This window comes from Vulpes lagopus, chromosome 15 (genome assembly GCF_018345385.1).
Source record: "Vulpes lagopus strain Blue_001 chromosome 15, ASM1834538v1, whole genome shotgun sequence".
Lineage (NCBI taxonomy): Eukaryota > Metazoa > Chordata > Mammalia > Carnivora > Canidae > Vulpes > Vulpes lagopus.
In genome coordinates this window covers 8,078,367-8,103,124 of record NC_054838.1, presented here as the reverse complement: position 1 = coordinate 8,103,124, position 24,758 = coordinate 8,078,367, and the positions used below count along the sequence as shown (strand labels likewise).

The 24,758-nt window shown below is 49.2% G+C and overlaps 1 protein-coding gene across 3 annotated transcripts in view; it reads left to right on the top strand.

The window, feature by feature from the left end:
* Nucleotides 1-6,348: 6,348 nt before the first annotated feature.
* NAV2 (neuron navigator 2) overlaps nucleotides 6,349-24,758 on the top strand; it is a 396,930-nt gene continuing 378,520 nt past the window's right edge. For all 3 annotated transcript variants that reach the window (XM_041729744.1, XM_041729743.1, XM_041729751.1), the window contains exon 1: nucleotides 6,349-6,621. In XM_041729744.1, the coding sequence (XP_041585678.1) occupies nucleotides 6,364-6,621 (258 nt within the window). In that variant the 5' untranslated portion in view covers nucleotides 6,349-6,363. The remainder of the gene's footprint in view (nucleotides 6,622-24,758) is intronic.

Here is a 24,758-nt window from a genome sequence, read left to right as displayed (position 1 = left end):
AAACTCAGCTCTTTTTAAGAATAATTCTCCCCCCTTCAAAAGAAAAATCTCAGCACTCAAGCATTTGGTAGCATAGTGGGCTTTATTGCTTGCTATTTTGGGGAAAATAAAGGGTTTTCTTATGCCTCTCTGCTCTGCTTTTTCTGTTCTGTCAGGAGTCTCTTCCCGGTGCTCTGGCTACTTGGGGGGTCCTTCACCCGAAACCTCTCCCAGGAAACTGAATCTCTCTCGCCATGGACTATCATATAGCTTGACTCCTGGGCTCTGTGCTGGCCTTTGGGTATTCAAGTGATCACTAATGTCATCCCTCAGACCACATGGTCGGAGGCTCTTTCTTGAGTAGCCCCGGAACTGGCTGCTTTGCGGATTTCAGATTTGCCTATTGAATATATTGCCTCAATTTGGCAGTGATGTGCAATTTATATTCCCACTGCTATGGTTTATTTACACATCCTCCCCCTACCTACCGAAGGCAAAAGCCATCACAGTCAGGTTTTAAATAAGAATGTTTTTCTTCTGTCACATTTTTTCTTATTTAGTCATTATTTCACCGAATGTGGGTTTTCCTTAAATCCTTTGTGGAATGAGGCAAGATGTCAACAAAAGAATATTTTCTAGACTTCACTTACAAAGATGGGAGAATGGACCAATATGTCCTAGAGTTTCAACACTAACCATTGAGGAGGAGATTTCTTTCCACTCTCCTTCAATTTTTTTGTTGGTTAGAAAGTTTTCTGTAGTTTCATTAAAGCTACAGAAAAAAAATTTCCTTCTTTAGCAGATCAATGCCTTTTTAATATGAAGCTTTTCTGAAATCCTTCAGGGGAGATTGATAATCTGTTCATTATTTTTTAACAGAAAATTTACTTTTAAGTGTAAGGAGTAACAAATGGTGAGGAATTGGCTGTGTATCTTTTGTTTTCACCACCCTTAATAACAAAGAATACAATTCATTGGAAAAAAGAAAGTTGCGTTAATCAAAGCAGCTGCTAACCTCATGGATAGTTGATTCTCCTTTGGTGCCTCATTTATTGCACTATATTTTGCCCCACTTCTATTATTCTCGTTTTACTACTTGTCATTTATTTCCCTGTGTGAGTTCTTTCAGTTTTTCAGTTGTGATAAAGGGTGATGCTCTGGCTGGGAAACAGCAGGTACATCATTCTTTGAACCTTGAGAGCACGGAACAAGAATTTATTCTTATTTGCTGTCATAATGGCCAAAGCCTGGCACATAAATGGCTTTCAACAATTTATTCATGGAATTAATGATTGAGCCACTCCCTATTTGGCTGATGTGTGCATGCACGCACACACACATATTCATTCACACATGCTTCTCAAACTCCAGCATGTGCAGGGGGGAGAGCCCACAGTTTTATCATTGTGCATATTGATCTGCACACAGAGCCGTCTGGAAGAAGGTAGGTTAAAGGTGAGTGGGGGGCAGAGTGAGCAGTCTTTCTAAAGAGCTGTGCTGAGGTTTGTACCCTGGCTTCTCTGCAGTCTGAGATGGGTAGGCTCTCTATTCGGCTGTTACCAAAACATGGGCATTTGTGCCATCTCTGAGATATGTGTCATAGGTTATCAGCCCATGTCATAGAAAACTAACAAGAAGTGTGTTTTTGAAAATAAACTATGTGATTTTTTTTTTACTCCCAAATAAACTCATGAATGCTTTTCATATTATTCCAGAGACTTGCAACATTTCCCTTCATCGTTTCTAGTCAAGGGTTTCCAAGAAGCTGCTGACTTTTTCTTAAGATCCTTCCATTTTGTGTGTGTGTGTGTGTGTGTGTGTGTGTGTGTGTGTGTGTGATAGGCTGGAGTTTAGATGTTTCAGGTTCTTCACAGGACTGTCTTCTTGGGAGGTCAGGCACAGCGAGGGGTCTTTCACTCAGTTGAAGGATGGGTTGATGGGGCTGGTCACTGGCAGGTCAGCTCTGAAGCCCAATTCGCACTCAACTAATCACTGGTGGCTGATGTGAAGGATCAGAAAGCAATGCAGCTGGCCCATTCTGATGTGAGGATGGCTCTTAGAACCAGGGAACTCTGAACTCAGGATGATCCAGTGATCCTGAGCACTTTGGTAATAAGTTTCAAATTGGCCCATCACTGACATGTGGGTGAGTTTGAAAGTTTAAAGTTAGACAAAAGAAGAAGAGAGGAGGGCTGTCAACGTTAAGATTTTAAATGGTGGGCTGTCCACAATGCATCCAATTTAAAAAAAAAATTTTTTTTGAAACCCAGGCGGTTTGTTCTTTCCAAAGCAGTTTGCCATTATCTGAACCAGTAACTACTTTAGCTACCAGGGCTTGCCAAACATATTGATTTAAAGTGATTTCTTTCATGTTAACAGCATACATATGGAAGGAGTAACTTTAGAGGGCATTTTTATAATTTGAGATGATCCTACTTAAGGAGGAATCTTGCAATTACTTCTTTTGCCCCAGGGGGGAAAAAAAAGCTTTCCCCTCCTTGTCTGGTTCTGAAAATAAATTGTTTTGCTTTATTTTTTTTTTTTTGTTTTTTGTTTTTTTTTTTTTTTTGTTTTGCTTTAAATAAGGAAAATGAGGGTTAATAGGAAAGATATAAAGGAAGATAAAAAATGTTCCTGGAAAGAGCACATAACATTATTAAAGGATGAGGAAAAGAGATTGAAAATAGACTAAAAGAGTCACTCATCTTCCATCAAGGCAGATGACAAATTAGCAGTCTTTAGTCATAAAACTCAGAAAGGGTTAAGGTGGATGCTCATATGTTTACCAAATCCTAGAGGATTAGGTAAGAGGTTCAAAAAGAATGTACTGTTTTTCATATTTGCACATAGTTGAGGGTCCAAGAACCCCAAAAATGACCCGGGCAGCAAATACGATTTAAACAGGAGATCAAAGATGGCAAATACTTAGCATGTCTATCACTATTTCTTTTCTGTGCCCATAACAGACATTACTAGTTGATTAGGTTGCTGTCTTCAACTAAACTAGATGGATGCACAGTGTGACAGAAAATCACTTACTTCCAGATGACCCTTGCAATGAGAGCCTTTTGTTACCTATGGATCAGCCCTACTTCTCAAAGTGTGATCTCCAAACCACCAACCAGCACAGGCATCATGGAGCTGCTTATTCTGAAAGCAGAATCTCAGCCCTCTTCCAGACCTACTGAATCAGAATCTGCATTTTAGCCAAATCTCCAGTAATTCCTATGCACATTAAGGTTTAGGAAGCCCTGGAAGAGCAGTAAGTGCAGGATAGTATTCATTAGGGTGGAAGCTCTCAAACTTCAGCCTGCATCAGAATCCCTGACTTAAGCACTTGTTCAACCTAGATTGCTGGGCCCCACCTCCAGAGCTTCTGGTTGAGTTGGTCGGGGTGGGGTTTTCAAACAAGTGTTCAGGTGCTGCTGCTGCTGCTACTGGTCTGGGAACCATACTTTGAGAACCACTGCCATGGAACTGCTTTGGAGTAGCTCTGTGAACTTTAAAGTCGAAGACTGCAAATATCTCTCCATGACTCTTGGTATATCTGTATGAACCAGGGTTCTGGGTAAGGGAGTCCTAAGGCTTAATATAGTATAACATTCCTTATGACACTATGTACTTGACTCTAAAAGGCTCTCCTCCTGGAGGATCCCTACTAATGTCATTCACTCCTTTATGCAGTGACCATCTGGGTAGCTGTTCTGTCCACAGCATTATACTTGCTGCCGAGAAACTCAAATGAAAGTTAAAACTGCAGTTCCTAATTTCATGAGGAAATTTCCTTTTTCCTTCTAAGAAGAAAATAAACACAGAATGATAAATAACAAGGTAGGATCAGATGGCAAAGGGCTGAGTGCTAAGTAAGTGGCACAGACCATGTATGGTTTAATTTCAGAGAGAAGGGGGGATCCCTGGGTGGCTCAGCAGTTTAGTGCCTGTCTTCCGCCCAGGGCGTGATCCTTGAGTCCAGGGATTGAGCCCCACATTGGGCTCCCTGCATGGAGCCTGGTTCTCCCTCTGCCTATATCTCTCCCTTTCTCTGTGTGTCTCTCATGAATAAATAAAATAAAATCTTTTAAAAATAATAATAATTTCAGAGAGAGGGAGACTACCTGGAATTATATATATAAGACTATATGTTTCAGCCTAGCTAGTGTAGAAAGTCTATCAGAGAGCCTGTGGAAGATAAGGTGGGGGAGGAAGCAGGCCAGGGTAAGAAGGCACCTTCTCTTTTCTTAATGCTGCTTTCAGGGGTTGTTTTAAAACTTTCAGTTTTCCTTTGGTCTGGATCATGATAAATCAGTGATATATCAGCGTTGTAAATCATGCTCCAGGGTGGACATACAGGGAAAGCCTGTTATCTTAGAGACACAGAAAAAAGACAAGCAGCTTATAAGCAGAGATGAAGGAGGGGGGGGGAAGTAGCAGTAATTTGATAACAAGGATAATAATGCCCAACTTCTGTGACCCCTTACACTGACAGGTACTCATGCTTAACAACTGTCATGCGCTATCTCATTTAACCCAGACAAGGGCGCATGATACCCCTGTGGTCAGGCCTCCTCCCGACTACAAGGGCACACCGCGGCTCTGTGAGGGTGCAGGTACGATTCTAGAACTCGCCCAGCTTAGATCCAGGCAGTTGTCCAGCGCGGGGGCTCCTCGTCCACGCACCGCGAGGGTTTGGGCCTGCCTGGATCATGCTTTGCACTTCTCATACACTGTGCGTCAGCGAGGAACCCCAGGAGCAACGGAGAGGAGGGGGATCCTCGCGCGCATCAGAGTCGGGGAACCTGCAGGCCAGAGCGTCCGAGGGCGGACAGGGAGGGGCTGCTCCTTGAGACGCAGCGGGGCGCCCCCGGCTCCCCCACCCCCCGCTGCTAACGGCAGGGTCCGCGCTGGGTGGCCGGGGTGGGGGAAGGGGGGCCCGGGAAGGGAGGCCTCCGCGGGTGCACGCGTTTGCACCGGTTACAAACCCTTCAGATAGTTCAGTGCAAAGTGCAGCCTTTGAAAGCTGGAGAGGAAGCTCCTGGGGGGCCCCCACCCCGGCCGGCCTGGACGTGCGGGCAGAAAGGCGGGGAAATGGCTGGCGGGTCCTTAGCGCCGAGCCGGGGAGGAGCCCTGCCCAGTCCAGATGGGGGGCCGCGGGGCGGCGGGCGCGACTCCGGAAGATTCAAACCGTTGAGGTGACCAGAGCGATTTGAAAACGGAAACAAACTCCCTCCCCGCCCCCCAGCCCCCCCAGCCCGGCCCGCGGGGCCCCGAGGCGGGCCTTTGCATTCGAAAGGGCATTTTTCAAAAGCGGGTTTCGGCGGCGCGGGCGGGCGGGGATGGGGAGCGCGCGGGGCCCGCTGCACCGCGGAGCCGCCGCGGCCGGCTGGGGACCCCGCGACCGAGCGCCGCGGCCCCGGGCCTCGAGGCCACGCCCCCTTTGCAGGAGAACGGCGGGCGCTGATTGGCCGGCCGCGGACCAATGGGCGCGCCGGGGCGGCCCGGGCTGTCAGCGCGCGCCGCAGCCGCAGCCGCAGCCGCAGCCGCGTCCTCCCCTGCCCGGAGCCCCGCAGCCCCGCAGCCCCGCAGCCCCGCAGCCCCGCAGCCCCGCAGCCCCGCAGCCTGCCCGGGGAGCGCGGCCGCCGCTCGCGACCCAGCCCTGCCCAGCCCGCCCGCCGCGCGTCCGGGAGCCCGCGCCCCGCGCCCCACGCCACGGCCTCGCCGCGCGGGAGCCCACGGAGCATGTGCAGACCTGCCGGCGCGGAGGCGCTGTCTGCCCGGAGGACCTGGAAGCGGCGCTGACTGTCGCGCCTCGGGGCACCTCGCGGGGGGCACTGCGGTGCTCGCCGTCGGGGCCGCAGCTCCGGTGGGTGCAGGCGTCCTCGCCCTCCCGCCTGCTCTGCCCGCTCCTTCCCCCACCTCCCTGGCGCGGCTCGCCCCTGCCCTCGCCGGCGCACAGCCGCAGCCCCCGGAGCCGGAGCCGGAGCCGGAGCCGGAGCCGGAGCCGGAGCCGTTCCTCCCGCACAGGGGCCTCCTCCCCCCGGAGATGCAGTGACAAGTGACTATGGGCGTCCACGCCTCGGGTTCCCAGGAGGAGACGCCGCGGACGGAGCAGCCCCTGAACGCCCAGGTCCCCTGAGCAGGCCGCCCGGGGGGCGTGAAGGCGCCTGCAGCATCCGTCCAGGTGGCGCCGCGACCCGGCCCCGCTGCACCTGCACCCGGGATATTTTTTTTTCCTTCTTCTTCTTTTTCTTTTTTCCCCCCCTCCGCTGGTGGTGGGCGCCTGCGGGCCGAGGCCCGGCGCCGGCCCTGCTCCCCGCGCTGCCGTTAGCGGTCGCCGCCGCCGCCTCTGCCAGGGACGTGCTGGGAAAGCCGAAGCCCCGGGAGAAGATGCCGGCCATCCTGGTCGCCTCCAAGATGAAGTCGGGGCTGCCCAAACCCGTGCACAGCGCCGCGCCCATCCTGCACGTGCCCCCGGCCCGGGCCGGCCCCCAGCCCTGCTACCTCAAGTTAGGGAGCAAGGTGGAGGTGAGCAGGACCCCCTACCCCAGCCAGATCCCGCTGAAGTCCCAGGCGCTGCAGGAGCCGGCGGGGGAGGGGCTCCCGCTGCGGAGGAGCGGCTCCGTGGAAAACGGGTTCGACACCCAGGTGAGAGGCCGCGGTGGCGGTGGCCGGTTGTGGGGCGCAGGTGGCACGGCTGGGGGGAAGGGGCTGCGCGGGGGCGGGAAGGGCCGGCCGGCTCGGGCTGGCAGGTGAGCCGCGCCAGGGAGGGGGCCGGCCCGGGTGGGTGTGGCCGGCGCCCGGGGCCTTGGGGAGCGGCCGGGACCGGGGCACGGGGGGCGCGGCCACCAAGGCGCGAAGACGTGCAGCAGCCCTGGGAATGTCAGGTCCTGCCTGCTGAGAGCTCGGCCCCGGGAAGGCAGGGTCCGCGGCGACGGCCGGCTGCTTGTCGGGGTGCAGAGATCTGCCTCTGCCAAGGAAGGGCCTGAGGCCTCCCTGGGCGCGATGCCCCCGGGCCTGGCCGCAGGACCTCGGGAAAGGGGGTCTGGGACTTGCAATCCACCGGCTCCCGTCCGCTTGACGACGGCCTGCCCCTGCCGGTCCCTTGGCCCCAAGGATGCCAGGCACTGTGCTAGGACCGACCGCCACAGGACCCGGTGCACCAGCCGAGACTCCGAGCGTCCTGGCTGCCTGTTGCGGCGGGGGTGGGGGTGGCCGTGGCCGTGGCGGTGGGGTGGCTGCTTCCAAACGAAGCCCCTCCTTCCCTGGTAGTAGATCCCGCCGCTACTAGCCCGGGTGACTGGGTCTGGGGATGGGGGATGCCTTGGGCTTGAAGAGAATTGGGGACTTTTACCTTTCCAGACAGTCCGCATCACCCAGTTGGGCTGGGTGACAGGCCCCGGCCCTGCAATCTCTTTTAAGGAAATCAGCAAGGGCCAATCGGGTTCTCTTGGCTTCCTGCCCTCCCTGCTCCTCCCCCCCACCCCCATCTGCTAGGAGGGAGCCGGGGCATGCTGCTTTTTTTTTTTTTTTTCTTGGCAGTCGGTCAGCAGGGACTTTTGGGGACAGGCTGACCTGACGGATGTGACTGTCCCAGTCAGAGAGGCGGGAAGCCAGAGGGGGAGGTGGTTTGGGGCTGGTGTCAGGGAAGTGGCAACAGACCAGCTGACCTTTTTGGCACTTTCTTCTCTGCTGACACTGTCTCCACCTTCTCCTGGAGCTTTCTCTGATCAGAGGCTAGAACTCAACACATTGCTAGCCTTTCCGATGGAGGAACTGGAGCTGGGAGCTAATCGTAAGCAGACTTTTGGAGCTCTGGGCTGGAGAAGGCCCTCCAAGCAGATTAAGCTCCCACACCAGGCTGATAAGCATGCCCCTTGCTGCTGCACTTGCTAAACATTTTTGGAAGCTGACAGATTTGAGTGATGGCGTGTGGGAGGAAGGCGAGATTTCCCCCTGTGTCGGGGGGCGGGGGCTGTCTCTGCTAGGGTTTTGTGTTCTGTTCTCGTTTTTTTCTGTCATTAGCCACGGGATTTGTCCAGTGGGCTCCGAAATGGGAATAGGCTCAAGGGTACATTCTGGTGAGGTTTTCCCATCCATCCTTGGAACTGGGGTTTATGAGGTATGGTGGGTGGTATGTGGGAGGCCAGAGCAGTGACTCTGGGCTGTGACACACACCTTCCAGCCTGATGAGGAGGACCTGAGGAATGAGAGGGAAAGTAGACACTGAGATAGTTTCTGGCCTTTGTCCATTTGACCCTATATTTAACACACATTGTTGAGGACTTGCCGTGAGCAGGTTCTGGAAAGGTGATTCATCACCCTCTTTTCTAAAAAAAAAAAAAAAAAAAAAATGTTTTCCAGCTGGCAGGGTCCTAGTCCCTCAAAGCTTTGCTTCCTTTTCTTACTCTTGGCCCACATCCCCAGGATGCCCCCATTGTACCTGACTTACCCTCAGCGGGGCCTTGTGTGCTCATCAGAGGATGGTTTGGATGGACTGCTAAGGACATTGGCTACTTCCTGATGGGCTCTCCTATGTTTACCAGCCTGCTCTTTCCTTATCCGTGTTGGGGCATCCTGAGGGTTCTTCTCTGTGGCAGGTGGCAGATTCTTGTTCTCACTGGCCCACCTTGGCATCAAAGTGACCTTAGCAAAGGCAGTTTTCCCTTCTTTGGACAGGGCTTCCCTTCATTCTACCTAACATGGTGCCCATTCACCATCCAGGAAAGCCTCTCTATGATGGCTTGAGAACTGTCTGGCTTGATGTCTGTAGTCCCTAATCCAAAACCTGGTGTTTATCACTAGAAGATAGTCCGGTGGGCAGCCCTGGTGGCCCAGCGGTTTAGCGCTGCCTTCAGCCCGGGGTGTGATCCTGGAGACCCGGGATCGAGTCCTGCGTCGGGCTCCCTGCATGGAGCCTGCTTCTCCCTCTGCCTGTGTCTCTGCCTCTCTCTCTCTGTCATGAATGAATAAATAAAATCTTTAAAAAAAAAAAAAAAAAAGAAGATAGTCTGGAAAGGATGAGTTACATGGCAGATGATATCTTGGGGCCTCTGACTCCCTTTTATTCAAGGAGTTTTTGGCAGAGGGCTGGGCTGTGCAGTGGTCACTAGCAGAGGTTTTGAAGTCTCTGCCTAGGTGGATGACCTAGTCAATTAACTTTTCTGGGCCTCAGTGTTTCCCTCTGTAAAAATGGGCATAAACAACCACAGAAATTGTAAGGATTAAGAAGAATAGCATGTGAAGTGTTTAACTCAGTATCTGGCAAATAAGGAACACTTAATATAATCAGCTATTTATATTGCTGAACCAAGAGATAAGGCATGTCGAACCTGGATCTACTAGCCTCTAAGTAAGAAAAGGCATAGATTATCTCTCTAGCCCTTGAAAGGGTATTAATCGGTTTATAAGAATTTATAGAGCATCAGGGGAACCCTGGGTGGCTCAGCGGTATGGTGCCTGCCTTTGGCCCAGGGCACGATCCTGGAGTCCCGGGATGGAGTCCCACATCAGGCTCCTGGCATGGAGCCTGCTTCTCCCTCTGCCTGTGTCTCTGCCTCTCTCTCTCTCTCTCTCTCTCTCTCTCTCTCTCTGTCCATCATAAATAAATAAATAAAATCTTAAAGAAAAAAAGAATTTATAGAGCATCAATCAGTACCAGGCATGGCCAGAAGATGAAGGGCACAGCCACTTGTTTAGTGCCTGGCTCTTTACATTTGACATTATTTCGTCGTCACAGTACCACTTAAAAGCAGACATGACAACAATTTCTATAGCAATAATTTTCTATAATATAATAATGGCAATCAAATAATATAATAATGGGAAGTTAAATAATATAATAATGACAAATGAATAATATAATAATGGCAAATCAAATATACAATCACTTCCTACATGCTAGGAATTGTTCTAAAGACTATTATGTAAAAAACCTCATTTGATTCATCTGACAAACCATATGACATACGTGTTATTATTTCCACTTTGCACATGAGGAAACTGAGGCAAAGACTGGGTTGGTAAGCTTGTGAGTAGCTGAAGTAGACTTAGAACTTGGACAGTCTGGCTCTGGATTCCATGCCTTCAACTGCTGGGCTCTACAGAGATAACCACAGAGGCTTCTGGCTTACTTGCCCTGGTAAGACCCCTGCTCTAACTATTGAGCTGGAAGAGTGAAGTGAGGCTCAACAAGGTAGACTAACTTGCTCCAGGTCATCCTGCTTCCATGTGATGGAACAGAGTCCAGCTCAGGTTGGTCTAGCTTCAAGGCTGGTGGTCTTCACAGCCTTCATAGCTGCCTCCCTCCATCATTTACCCTGGCAGGAGCATGGGGTAAATAAGACATGGCCTGGGCCCTTGGGGATTTTATAGTCTAGTTGGGAGGTTTCACTGATGTACCCAGGGCAACAGGACACAATACAGAGAGGGCTGAAAGGTATGCTTGGGGTCCAAAGGAAGGGAAGGGCCACCATGGCTGGAGAAAACCAGACAGCCCCCTGGAGGAGGCTGGGCTTCAGAAATGGGCAGGACTGGCTGGGTGGGGAGAAGAGGAGGTGAGAAGAGCATGAGAGGGAAGGATGGGGAGCAGGCCATGCTGTGGTACAAAGCAGAAGATGATGTCACCACAGGGAAGCTGCACTTTCACGCAACGGGTAACTGCTCTATCTAGCATCTTCCTTTTATTTTTTTATTTTAATAAACTTATTTTTATTGGTGTTCAATTTGCCAACATATAGAGTAACATATGAGACCCAGTGCTCATCCCATCAACTGCCCCCCTCAGTGCCCGTCACCCAGTCACCCCCACCCCCCGCCCACCTCCCCTTCCCACCACCCCTAGTTCGTTTCTCAGAGTTAGAAGTCTCTCATGTTCTGTCTCCCTTTCTGATATTTCCCACTCATTTTTTCTCCTTTCCCCTTTATTTCCTTTCACATGCTATTTTTTTATATTTATATTTATATTTATATTTATATTTATATTTATATTTATATTAAAAGAATAAATAAATATAAAAAATAGCATCTTCCTTTTAAAAGGCAGGGAACCGAACAAAAGCATCTCGCAGTTGAAGGCTTGGCTCTGCCTGCTGGCTGCTGGATAAGAATTCTGGGCATGCAGGCTCCTTAGGAGAAGGTGGAAATGGTGTCCATAAAGACCTGGTTCATAACAGACCCTTGGGAAAATGACAGTCATTATTGTTATTAGCTTGAGGTTGAGAATATTCAACATGGTAGTTACAGGGGAAGGGAGGTGGTTCTCACGGCTTCTTTTATTATGCAGCAGCTGTGTTCAGCCAGTCCAGCCCGGTCCCCCCAAGCCTGTTCTCCATGTCCATCAAGTGTGAAAAGACCTAAGGTAGCCAGCAAAAAAGCTTTAGGTCAAAAAAGCTTTAGCCCCACTGTCAACTTCCCGGGCCCCTCACCTTGAACCTCTCCCACAAACCTACAGCTGGGCTCTACCCTAATTGGGGGTGGGGGGGGTGGGGGGGGTTTGCTGTGCTCTGCAGGGGCACATCCCTCCCGAATTCCCTTCCTCGTGCTGGGATACCTGGGCCTTCCCCCAAGAGTGAACATTTATAGCATCTGCTCTGTTAACGTGGTGTATAAATTATGACCATATGCAAAGAATTGTTTCAGAGGCATGCTCTGCGTTAGTTCAGAAACCCTGGCCAGTCGACCTTCAGATAAGGAATGCGCATGAGCTATTTGAGGAGAGGTTAGCTTATTTTTAAGAAGCAGCTGCAGGGAAAAAAAAATTATATATATAATACTTTGATATTTCCTGTTTTTAGGAGCCTGGTGTTCAACTTGCAACTCATTTCTTTAAAAAAGTAATTAGAAGTGATTGAAATCCTCTGTGGGTGTTTTAGATGTTTAAAAAGAAAGAGCAGGCGAGGCCCTTGGGAAGAGAGTGCAGCTCCAAGCTTACAACCTGTTGCAACTTTGCCCCATTGTGTTTTGATTAGAATCCTTGCTCCATCATCAGAGTTGATTATGGATTTGATTAGTGCATTTTTCTGCTATTGTGTTATAGCCTCTCTTCTCTTTCTCCGTTCTTAGAGGGGAATGTATAGCATGGTTATCCGCCAGCATGCAAGAATGTTTATATTTCGCATATTATTGCTTATTCCACGGGTTAATTTTCTGAAGACACTTGAAAGGTGGGACGGGTGGCTTATTTAGGATATCATTACGGGTGTGTATATATGTATGTATATAAATCCATCTACTTCAGGGTGTGTGTATATACACGCATACACACGCACACACATATACAAATATATACACATGGAACAGCTTAAAGTAATGAGCACATGTAAGCGCACACACATCAAAGGCCAAGGCTGGCGGAATTACAGCCCAACTTCCAGCCTTCAGAATAGCTCGACGTGCTTCCCACTTCTCACACTCGCTTCCTCTGTGACCAAGACCGAAGCACTAAATCTTGGTGTCCCGTGTTACCTACTTAGAAGACAGAAGAGATGTGGCCTTGAGAGAGGGGTTTTATTTATTTTTAAGATTTCATTTATTTATTTGAGAGAGAGAGAGAGAGAGACACCCGGGGGGGGGGGGAGTGGGAAGCAGACTCCCCGCTGAGCACAAGGTCCAGAATCTTGGGATCCCGACCAGAGAGCTGAGAAGGCAGATGCCTAACCCACTGAGCCACCCAGGCACCCTGAGGGAGGTGTTTTAATTAAGACTTAGTAAATCCCCTGCAGCTAGTCTGAAAAAGCTGAACCACCCAGGGAGATTTTGGCTTGAGGTCAGAGAGATTCTTCTTTCTTAGAATCTGCTTAAACAGCGGGGAAGGGAGCATCTATGGAGCATCTGCTATGTGCCAGGTAGTCTCTGCTGCTATATATATATATAAAATATACACATATATATGTTTTGTGTGTACATATATGACTTGATATACATACTTGTTTTATATATTGGTATATATATTTGTTTATATATAATTTGAGACACAAGAAGTGGGTGAAATGTAAAGCAGTCTATGCATTTTATATGAGGAAGCTGAGAGCAAAGGGAGTTTGCACTCGGAGGCAGTTTTACACGGTAGGTAGGTCAGGCTTCACTGAGAGATAGACCAGAGTTTGAATCCAAGCTTCAGGCAAGTCACTTAATATCTCCCAATATTGCATCTTCACTGGTAAAGTAGGAGTTGGTATACAGGTAGGTTACTGGGCACGGTGTCCAGCATGTCATAAGCAAGGAATATGTGGTATTGCCTATTTTTATTCCACAAGGTCAGAGCCAAGTTTGGAAACCAGATCTGCCTCATTACAAGCTCACGTTCTTTCCACCCTGCCCCTCTCCCAATTGCCTCCCAGGTGCACGGTTGATTACATGGAACAGCAGATGAATAGCATCATGAAAGCAGAGAACATAGCAGGACTTTGGTTAGATTGAATGGGGAGCAAGGGTAAATTAAGAATGATGCCCACTAAATGAGTCATATCCAGAGTTGTGAAATGAAACCCCCACATTTTGGTTCCAGTCGTGTCATCCCTATAGCACCAACCAAGCCAAAGGATCCATTGCAAACCAAACTTATGGGAAGCCTTCTTGGTAAGACCTCATCTGAGCTAGCACTGTAGCCACTGGACAATATAATGGCCTTGCCATGATGACCAAGGGACAGTCCCATTGGTTGGGCTTCTGAATGGCTACTTATTGTTTCGAGGGCAGAAGGAAAGCCCTCTTCCATTAGGCTGGCATGATTATGGTGGGAGCCGGGCCTTGTGATCAGTTTGGTCATTGAGGTGCCCCAAGGCATGGCCAGCTGCCCAACGGTGTTTTACTAATTGCCTCAGAGCCAATTTCAATGGCTGCTCTGTCTCTTGGTCGCATTGTTCAAGGAGATGGACAATGTGTTCCTAGAATGTCTTGGGCAGAATGGGTCATGTGATTTGAGGAATAAAACTGGGTCAGGCTTTTTGTGTTTCAGTCCACACTCACAATAGTGAGTGACACAGAAGTTTTCTCAGGAACCTCAAGTCACCCACACAGAACCTAAAGAATGACTCATGATTTAGTGTCTCTTTCCCAAGGAAAACAGACCCTCTCTTATGTTTTGCAAACACTGGCCCCATAGCCTCAGAATATTTTGTCTTTCCTTCCAAGTGAAACACTAGTACCTTCAGTGAATTTTAGGTTGTTCCAACCCCTTTCCCGTCGTGGTAGGAGTCAAGATAGTTATGAGCCTGGCTCCCAGAGTTCTTTTAGGGCCTTTGAACAAAATCAGTTACTCACAGAGGTGTGACAAAGGAAAAATAATGATGCTGAGACTCTCTGACACTGACTGGGCAAAGCCTCCATACCTGTATAATGCATGGCACCAGACGCGTATCATGTCATTTAATCCTCACGACATCCCCTGAGGAAGAGAAATGGAAGGGACAGCTCTGAGAGTCAGCAACTTCGGTTCTAGTTCTGTCTCTTTGGATGCTTTGCTGCATGATCTTCAACAAATCACATTGTCTTTCAAGCCTCAGTTACCTGACCTATAAAATGGAGAGGATAATTCTTGCTCTCTCTTTTTTGAAGGGTTCTTGTGAAGCTCAACAGAAGCAATTATTAGGACGGAGACGCTGGTTGAGGCGCCTTACACCATAAATACCCTTTAAGGAAACCAAGGCTGAGAGCTACTTTTCCAAGTAACACGGCTAGTAAGTGGTAGACCTAGACTTAGAGCCCATATCTGATTGACTCCGAAGTCAAAATTCTTTTCTTTTCCCAAAGATTTTATTTTTAGGTAATCTGCACCCAACACGGGGTTTACACTTACAATCCCAAGATCAAGAGTTGCACACTTTACTAATTGAGCCGTCTGGGTACCCCTTAACCCTGAAGTCAAAGTTTTTAAATAGCATGTGTAAAAGCACTTTGAAAAAAAATATCTGAAAAGCCATTGTTAATACAAATCAAAGTAAATTGTAAATTGCTATAAAATTTCCTTTGGGTTGTTACATATGATGTTTGATTCCTCCCTTTTGCCCCAAAGGTTTGGAGATGTTGAAAATATTCTTTAGATATTAAATAAATATTAGTTGCTCAATAATAGCAGTTAAACTTCTCTGGGATTTGTAAAATACCAAGTGCTCTGAGGCTGCAAGGTCCACTAAATGTCATCACTGTGTAGCTGGCAGGGCTGATCCTGGAGAGAGGAAGGGAAAAATGGGGAATTTGAGGGGAGTTTTGGTGGCTCAGTCAGTTAGGTGACTGACTCTTGGTTTTGACTCAGGTCATGATCTCAGGGTTGTGAGATCCAGCCCCTCATTGGGCTCTGCACTCAGCACTCAGTGAAGAGTCTGCTTTAGATTCTCTCTCTCCCCCTCCCTCTCCCTTTACCTCTCCCTCTGTGCATGTGCTATAAATAAATAAGTGAAAAATTAAATCTGAAAAAAATGGGGGATTTGTTTTGAATCCTTTGTTGGCATGAGGAAACAATCAGATAAATTCAGATTATGGATCAATCTTTAAGACAATAGTCCTGGTATCTTCAAAACTGACGATGTCAAGAAAGACAAAACGTTTTAAAAGGTAGATGGAGAAAAGTAGACCCGAAGAGCTATGATGACCAAACCCAGGGAGCAATCCTTGACTGGAACCTGGATAAGCAAAACTACAAATTCTGAAAAGTTCTTTTTGGAGATGATTAGAGAGATTTGAATTCAGATGGTATATTAGATAGTATTATTCTACTGATGTTTACAGTATTGGGGTTATGTAAGAAAATGTCCTTTTTCTTTGGGAGATACATGCTAAGATATTTAGAGGTAAAGTGTATTGGTGTTGGCAACTAACTCAAAGAGTTTGAGGGGGAAAGGTTAGTATGTCTGCAGAGAGGAGAAAGTAAATGTCACAAAACGTTAACAACTGGTAAATCAGGTGAAGATACGTGTGCAATTCTTTCAATGTTTCTGTTTGAAATTTTCCAAAATAAAATGTTGAGAAACAATACCAAGCCCTGGCTAAAGAGTATAGGTTAGCAGTTCCCCTTGACATCTAGAGTACACCCACGAGAACATAAATGAGATAGGAGTGTGTGTGTGTGTGTGTGTGTGTGTGTGTGTGTGTGTGTGTGTACTGACAATAAATAGCCTGGCCAAGTTTATTTCCCTGGGTTTCGGATCTGGAGTCCTTATCTCCTTTCTGGTGTAGTGTGAGAATCTTGGCTTAATTCCTATTCTTTCATGAGAATCATTGCTGACATTTTGGTGCAATCACAAGATCCGAGTTGATTTGAGATGCTCAAATCAAATTTATAAGAGATGCTTGTAAAAATCTAAGATGTTTCCAAAGTCGAAGATATAAAAGAAATTGCTTTTAATGAGGAAAAATTTAAACATATTAAAACCCCTGGTTGAGTCCTCCTCATCTAGGCAGTGAGAAGGTGAGGAGCATGAGTGGAAGCAAGCTCCTTTCTCTGCTTCAACGCTTTTTCCGTACCCACTGCTTTGGGCTCCATTGCCTGCCTAAATCCTCCCCATCCTACCCATTCAAGCTCAGGCCTAATGTGACCTCTTCCAATACGCCTTCCACCATCACCAGGGTAGTGTCTCTACTAGATGCTCCCAGCCTGCCATAGAGCCCCCATGGCTTGGCCTGGGATTGCTTACTTAGCCAGACCATGGCTTCCATGTGGTCAGGGATGTCTCTTTTTTTATCTCTGCTGAGACAGGGTCAGCACATAGTAGGTTCCTGGTTGATATTTGCAGACAAAAAGAGGGATGGGAGGGGGAAGATGAAAGAAGGAATTGAAAAACAGGAGTAAGTAGATATGGAACACCAGCTGTGTTCATGAAGCCATGTGTTCTGCAGAACTCCCTCCTGGCATGTGAACTGTGCAGATCACGTGACGGTGGGTGGCCAAGTGTCGGAGACACAGGACGACCTGAACCTTGGCTAAGGCCAGCCTCAAAGCTCTGTGACCCGGGCTCTTAGGGAAGCACGCCTGGGCTGGCTGGATAGAAGGAGGAGGCCGAGTCCCTTATGCAAGGCTGTTTACAACGTCCCAATGGTCTGCTGCTCCAGTGGAAGATCTGTCAGGATGTGACAGTGACTGTACAATCGGCTGGAGGGGTTGAGGGGGAGAGAACACCAGGGGCTTTGGAGGGCTTTGGCCTACACATGCATGCACACACGCATGCATACACACAGGAAGGGGGACCTGACATGGGTTCTGAAGGATTTTAGCTGGTGAAGAAAAGGGGAGGGCTCAGAGAGTCCCAGGATGGGACAGCCTGCCAGGAGTAATGAGGACAGCAATCGTTTACGTGCCATTTCCATATGTAATCTCATTCAATCCTCACACAAACCTTCTGACTCAGTTTGATCCTGTTTTACCAGCAAGGAGATGCATGAGGAGTCACTAGGGAGACAGCCTGAGATGGGTCCTGGAACTTCCTCAGGCCGCACGATTGCTATGGACGGTGACAGGATTCAAACTTGGGCGTCTCTTAAGCTCAAAACCTCTTAACCACTGCCTTCTTCTGCCAGTAACCGGAGGAGGCCTGAGTCCTGTGCTGAGATGTAGCTTTAGACAACCAAATGTCCAAACCCTCTTCTCCTGGGAGCCTGTTCCCCACCTCCCTGGCCTTGGCCTCCTGTGCCTGTCCCAGCCTGTCTCTGGAGGCTCCGTGTTTATCGAGTGAGCGGCCCCTTTGGCTTTTGCCCACACCCTACTGCAATCTGGGCACGATCTTGTTCTCTCACTGCCGTGGCTGCCTCCCCCTCCACCCCCCCGCCAGGTCACCCCTGTGTTGCAGGGCCCAGCGGGGTCCATGTGCTTAACAGCTGGCAGGACTTCCCTTCCTGTCCTCCTGCCATAGGCCGCTTGGCCCAGCTCTGCAGACAGTCCCCATTTCATGCTGATTTGCTTTGATTCTTTTCAGACCTGGGAGTGACGCATGTTTACGTCAGAATGTGTGAGCCACAAGTATTCCAGAGCTGTTAGACCTTCCGGTGTAGGATCTTTGGTTGTTAGCTGCCTCTGGACCGAAGAAGATAGCTCTGGGGGGTGGAAAGCACGATTTAGGTGACAAAACCAGCTTTAAAATAACCAGGCTTACTTAGGATTTCTGCTTAGTGATCTGTGCCTCTCCAGACTAGACACTTGAGACATCTGAGCCAGTGTAGCCCTTGGAGGCCACCTATTCTCACAGCTCCACTGTGCGGATGGGGAAACCATGGCCCAGAGAGGGGTGTGACTTGCCCACAGCCAGGCAACAAGGCCAGAGCAAAACTGGAACCTAAGCCTCCCGTCTTCTGGCCCCAGTATCCTTTCCACCCCACTCTTGGCGGCCAGAGGGTCCACTCTGAATGAATAGCCTGGTGGTTTAAAGAAGTGGATCCAGCCCTAACTCTGTTTTTTCCTCCTCCTTCTACCAACTGGTAAAGTACTCTTAATCCCTTCCTATCAGAAAGCTTTTGCATTTTTTGCATTTGGTTCAATGGATCAGAAAGCCAGGACCTCTATGTGGATGGTGTCACTGTATCAGGACACCACCACTGAACACCTCCCGTGGGCCAGACACTTTATGTACATCATCTTACTTAAGCACTCTGATTTTGTGTCCCTACTCTTTCTGTCCACCCTCTTAGAGCCCCCGTCACCTCCCAAGCTAGAAGTCAGAGAGACCTGGGTTAAAAATCTTGCCTCCCCATTTATCGCCCAGGCGGCCAACTTCCCCAGTGTTAGCGTGGGGCCTGGGACACCGTAGGCCCGATAAATAGTTGTCGAACTGCAGCTTAGACAAGGCACTTCCACCACGCCTGAGTTTCCCCAGGGCAAGTGCAGCATTTCAGTGGGTCACTCGGATTAAAGCAATTAGCATGGGTAAAAATGCCTGGTGTGGGGTAGATGCTGGTATTTACTGAGCACTTACTATGTGCTGGGCAGTCTTCTAAGCATTTTCTGTGGATTTTGCAGCTTCATCATCACCAAAGCAGTAACCTCTGAGGTAGGCACTTTAGTGATCATCTCCGCTTTATAGATGAATTACAGGCATTACAGCCTCAGCTACTTGCCCAGGGTCCCCCACCTAAAGTGGAAGGGCCAGGCCTGAAACTCGAGCAGAACCTGTAGAGCCTGAATCTTCAGCCATTGCATGGTCCTCCCTCTGTGCTGCTTCTCACTAAGCTCGCATCTAGCTGAGGCTGGGGAAGAGAGACTCGGGAAACTGAGGGTACATGCAGGGGAAGTGACTTGCCTAAGGCTCTCCGGGGTGAAAAGTAATAAAACCCAAGAAAGACTTGCCTTCTACAGTAGCATGGGCCTTAGTTCTTTAAAAGGCGCTGCCTCTCTAAGGGGAAGGGACAAACGATTCTGCCCCAGGAAGCTGTCCCAGACCAGACGCGGTCACCAAGAATCAGTACTCCCAACTGCCTGGTGGACTGTGTGACTTTCCCCTTGGGCCCCTGCTTCTCATTTGGAATCATTCCTTCTCTGGATTGCAGAGCAGAAACCAATATAAATTTGACCTAGTCCCTAGAAATGTTTACCTGGCTAAAAATATGCCGGCTTTGTGATATTTTTAGCCAAACTTAGATTCGAAATATATGAATTGCCCACACCCATGTATTAGGCATGAACTGTTGGTACATTTTGTAACAGGAAGCTGCTGGTTTTCCATTCCAAAGAACTGGAATTCGGTCAGAAATTTGTCATTTGCAAATGCCAACTCTCACCACATTCCACTGCTGTTTTTAAGAGCGTCTCGTCACCTGGATTCGGAGGAAGCAGGCCATGGGTGAGGCCAGCCTGGCCAGGCTGCCTCGGTGTATTCTCCAGGTCTAGTGCCTTCCAGGCGACCTCCATCTGGCTCTCCCCAGGCCCACGCCATCTGTGGTGTGTTGCCTTTGGACTCGTGTATGGGCAGACAGGGTGCTTATTTTAGAACTGGAAGGAGAGGAGATGTATCAATAATAATAATAAAAAAAAAACGGGGAAGGAAAAATCCATTCAGTGATTTTAAAATATCTCGCCCTTAACAGGGCAGATTATTTTTGTTTCTTAAAAACAACTGGTAGTTTGCTCCTCGAAACAGAGCTGGAAATAGAAATGTATAGGACTATTAAAAAAAAAAAAAAGGAGAGACTGGGGAGATGTCCTCTTGGTTTTACCACCCTGACCCATGCACACAGAGTAGGTCTTTTCCCCCACCATCAAAGCCTCTCCTGCTCCTGATGGGCAGACTTGGGAACCCTAGAGCTATATCACAAAGACCCTGTTTTCTTAGCCCTTGATTTTGTAGATGAGAAAGCTGAACCTCAGGGCCTTTGCACTTGCTGTTCTTTCTGCCTGAAATGTCTTCCCAGATATGGACATGGCTCGCTCCTTTACCTTTGGTCTCTGCTCAGAAGTCACTTTATCAAAGGTACCTTTTCTGACCACCCTATATAAAATAGCAATCTGTCCTCTTTTGTCGCCTTGCCTTGCTTTATTTTTCTCCAGAACCCGAGCAGTCTTCTGATGTGTTACGTGTTTATCATGTGCTTTCATCTACTAGACTTTCAGCTCCATGGGAACAAGGGATTTGTTCAGCTTGTTCACAGCTGTATCCTCAGCACATGCTAAGTGCTTACTAAATATTTAGTGAATAAGTGGCAGGGACTCATGCAAGATTTCAGGCAGAGTGAAGACTAGCATCCAGGTATGACTCCCAGCCTAGGGCTCTTACGCTATTTCTTCAGACCCCACTAAGAAATCTACGGTGTGTCCCTTAAGATGCTAATAGGTCTAAATATCATCCTTTGGGCAGTTTTGCTTCTTTCACGGGGCCTCTTAGTTCGAAGGGTGGGCGAGTGTCTTAGCACAAAAGTCAATGTCTTAACATAAGGATGAGGTGAGTTAGGTTGGCCAGGAAAGGGTAATATGTTTGCCAGGTTGGGGAATCCTTACCCTGTGAGCAGATACTTACTTTATCCAAGTTTAGGACTGGCTCTGAGATGCCCACAGTAGAATGTGGGAGTAAGAATTGGGTTTGCCAACATGCACTGGTTCCATTTTGTCTTCAGTTTCCCTTCTTTCCTTCCTTCCTTCTTTCTTCCTTTCCTTTCCTTTCCTTTCCTTTCCTTTCCTTTCCTTTCCTTTCCTTTCCTTTCCTTTCCTTCTTTCTTTCCTTCCTTCCTTCCTTCCTTCCTTCCTTCCTTCCTTCCTTCCTTCCTTCCTCTTACTGTGCTTTAATCTCTGTTAGTATGGACTGTGGACTAGCAGCAATGGCATCACTGGAAGCTTGGTAGAAATGAAGAATCTTGGGCCTAGACCCAGCCTTCTTAATTAGATTTGCACTTTAGCAAGACCTCCAGATCATAGATAAATTAAAGTTTAAGAAGGAGAGGAACAGCACTTAAGAAAAGCCCTCTTATTTAAAGTATTCAGTTGCCACCTCTGTCTAGAGGTACAGGCCCCCTCACCTCTAATTATTTTATGCCATGAATAGCGATGGGAGGGATAGACAGGACAGCCCTAGAGGAAGAAGATATCATAAAAGAGACTTCTAGAATCCATTCTGACTCCGTTTCTTACATTGCTCTGTCTTACTCACCTGTGCATTGGACTTTGCAGCTAATGTTTGGTCAACATGATAGGAGACTGTAATCTGTCTGGTAACTGCAGAAGGAGGGGAGTTCTGGCCTTTACATGGGAGCTCAGAATTTGAGGGCCCCAGGTCTCCACCCTGCTGAGTGTGCTCTGGGCTGACTGAGATGGCATCTCCCAGGAGCTGGAGGCAGTTCCCTCCCAGCCCTTCTCACAGATGGGCTGCGAGATCCTTTCTAGCCCCTTCAGCAAAGGGAGACAGCCATTCCCACGGCTGAACAGAGCCCAGCTCCCACAGTCCCTTGCTGCTTGGAAACCTCCTTCCCATTCTCCTTGAATTGCAGTTGGGAATTGCATTGCAGGATTGCAGCATGTGGTGGGGAAGGAGCAGAATGCATCCTCTGAGCACCAAGGGGAGGGGCCTGCTGCAGTGGCACGCGGTGTCCTCCCAGTCCTCCCACTCTGCGGAGGGAAGCCTTCTCAGTCTGCAGTCTGCCTACCTGCTGAGGCATTTCTTTCAATCATGCTGCGGCTGTGTATTGATTTGGGGAAAGCCCGTTGATAAGAGCAGATTAACTCAGCCTCTGAATCATGGTGAAATTATTGTGTAATGCTGATGTTGGAGCTTTTTTGCTGCATTCTGTGTAAATCGGGACTATTTGAAAGCTGCTCATAGAGTCACTGGTCACGTGGTCCTTGTGCACACTCGTCTCAGTCAGGCGTGGACCACTGCAGGCGTGGACCACTGCAGGACCACTGCAGGAGGAAGAGGCTTGGTCACCTCTTGGCAGTCTGCAGGAGGAAGGAAGGTGGCGGAGGGAATCAAAGGGGGCTTTCTCCCCATGCCCAGCAACCCTAGACTCTTACATAACCCCATCCCAGCCACATGGAGGAGGGCATCTCCAGCCACTCTCAAGTCCAGACCTGGCCCTGCATGGGGACAGGGAAACTGCCCTATGCCTGAAAGATGATGAACCTGATACCAAATAAGTGTTTGTGTGTGCATGCATAGGTGCATGTATGCGTGTGAGTGCTTGTGTGTGCATGCAGACGTGTGTGCAAAGGCACATTTGCTGTGTGTGAGTGCACAGGCATGTGTGCATGTGTGTGCATGTGTGTGTCCAGATGCTCTTTGAGAGGCTGCAGGATATCTATTTTAACCCCTGGCAGCACCATAGCAGTGAGGCAGTGTGGGGTGGCTGAAAGAGCACTGTGCTCAGAGTCAAGAAAAATGGAGTTCTCTTTCTAGACCTTCCTTTAACAAGCTGCATGACCCAGACACATGTCCATTGGTTCTTTGCCAGGAGCATGTGGAGTTATTACAATAGTACACATGTCCAGACGTCTCCCTTGCAGAATCAGGCCTGGGGGGAGGCTTCAGCATCTGTATTTCTTAGGGTTCTGCAGCAGACCCCAAGGCACACTTTGGGGTAAGATTTCCTGGCTTTGAGACCAGCTCCCTCAGAGAAGGCGGGAGAATTAAGTGAATAAGAGCAGGTGGTCATGGCCACACAGACCAGGGTTTGGATCCTGGCCCTGTCCACATAGGATACGGCCTTAGGTGAGTTGCTAGATTTGCCCCTGCTTCCTCATCTGCTCTAGGGGCATGAGATTAGTGACCTCACAGGGCTCTGAGCATTAAATGCCACAATGTATATGAAGCATGTAGCAAGCTCCATAAATGTTAGGTCTCAGGTATGTGTGTGTGTGTGTGTTGTGTATTTTTCGCTGTACCCTAATATATGGATGGAAGCTGCTCCAGTAAGTCCAAGGTGGAATGCAGTAGGGAAACAAGATGGCAGTGTGCAGTTATATTTGTGTGATTTGGCAATAAGGAAACCAGTGCATGCATTCCTTGTCATAGTTACTAATAGGCAAGGGAGGGTACAAAGAAAGGTCAAATGGGGCCAGAGGGAGCGGCCAAGTGCGCCTCTCTTGCTCCACGATAGTGATTCTTAAACTTCACTGTGCATCCGTATTGCCTGGCTACTTATTAAATAGGCACAAACCTGAGCCCTGCCCCTGGCCTCAGAGCCTCCGATTTTGCAGATCTGGGCAAGGCCCATGAATTTGTATTTTTGACAGGTCAGACCACGCAGATGTGCAGGAGACAGTCTGCAGCCCCTGCTCTGACAAAGGCTGGTCCAGAGTAAGAGATCACGTTGGGTGACTAAGAGAAGGGGGAGCTGGGTTGGAGTGGCCAGGCAAGAATGGGGTCCTGGACAAAGTGAGAGGAGCTGAGGATTGAGTGCACACATGCAGGATTTGGAGACAACAGGGTAGCGTATTTTGGACTTGGTATGGTGAGCAGATGGCAGAGGGCTCTGGTGAACACGGAGCTCTGGCTCTTGTCCCTGCCACCAGCGGCTAGCGTTGCCATGTGGGGCGGGTGGCACACTAGGATGGCAGCCACTGGGCAGGGTTAGCCAGGACGCTTGGGGAGGGGTGACAAACCCAGAGTGTATGTCCCTTTGTCCTCTGTTTAAGGCCCAAGCCGGCTCTCTTTAAGTTGCTTGGCAGTGCCCAGAGAGTTCAGCATCTGTTGCTCTGTGTGCTCATTCAGCAATCAGAGCGTGCGAGCAACCTGGGGCAGGAGATCTGGAAGCGTGAAGTGGATATGAGATACTCAGGCCGCCAGAGAGGGGAGGCTGAAGGAGCAGCAGGGAGGAGAGGAGGAGATGGCGTTTGGATGCCAGGGCTCCTTGAGCTGCGAGGGCCCTCGGCTGGAGTCCCAGGTCTACAAAGGGCCAGTGTCCCCTTGATAAAGTCTGAATCAAGATACCCCCCATCAGTGGCCTTTGGATCTGCCAGTCGCGGGAGAGCACATTTTCTGAGGTCTTCAGTGGATCAAAAAGAGCTAGAGTTAAGAAGGCATAGAGGGGAAGGTGCCAGGCTCCAGGCTCCACGCTTAGGTATCCTCCCACGTCCACCTTAGGAGGTAGGTATCGTCAGTCTCGCTTTACAGATGAGAAGGAAAGGCCCCGAGAGGTGGAGCAACTTGCCTGAGCTGCGCATTTAGGACTTTGCAAAGCCTGGGCTTGGCCTCGCTATATGTGGCTCCAGCGAATCCCCTCAGCTTCTCAGTGCATGTGCAGGGGAGGCCCTGCTGCCCCGTCCGCAGGTGCAGGCCCCCGGGGAGCCCGGCAGCCTCGGGCGGGGGAGGGCCACAGTGTGGGCAGAGCGCCCTGGAGTCCCGTGACATGTGGGGACTCTGTTCCGTGCCCTCTGTCAA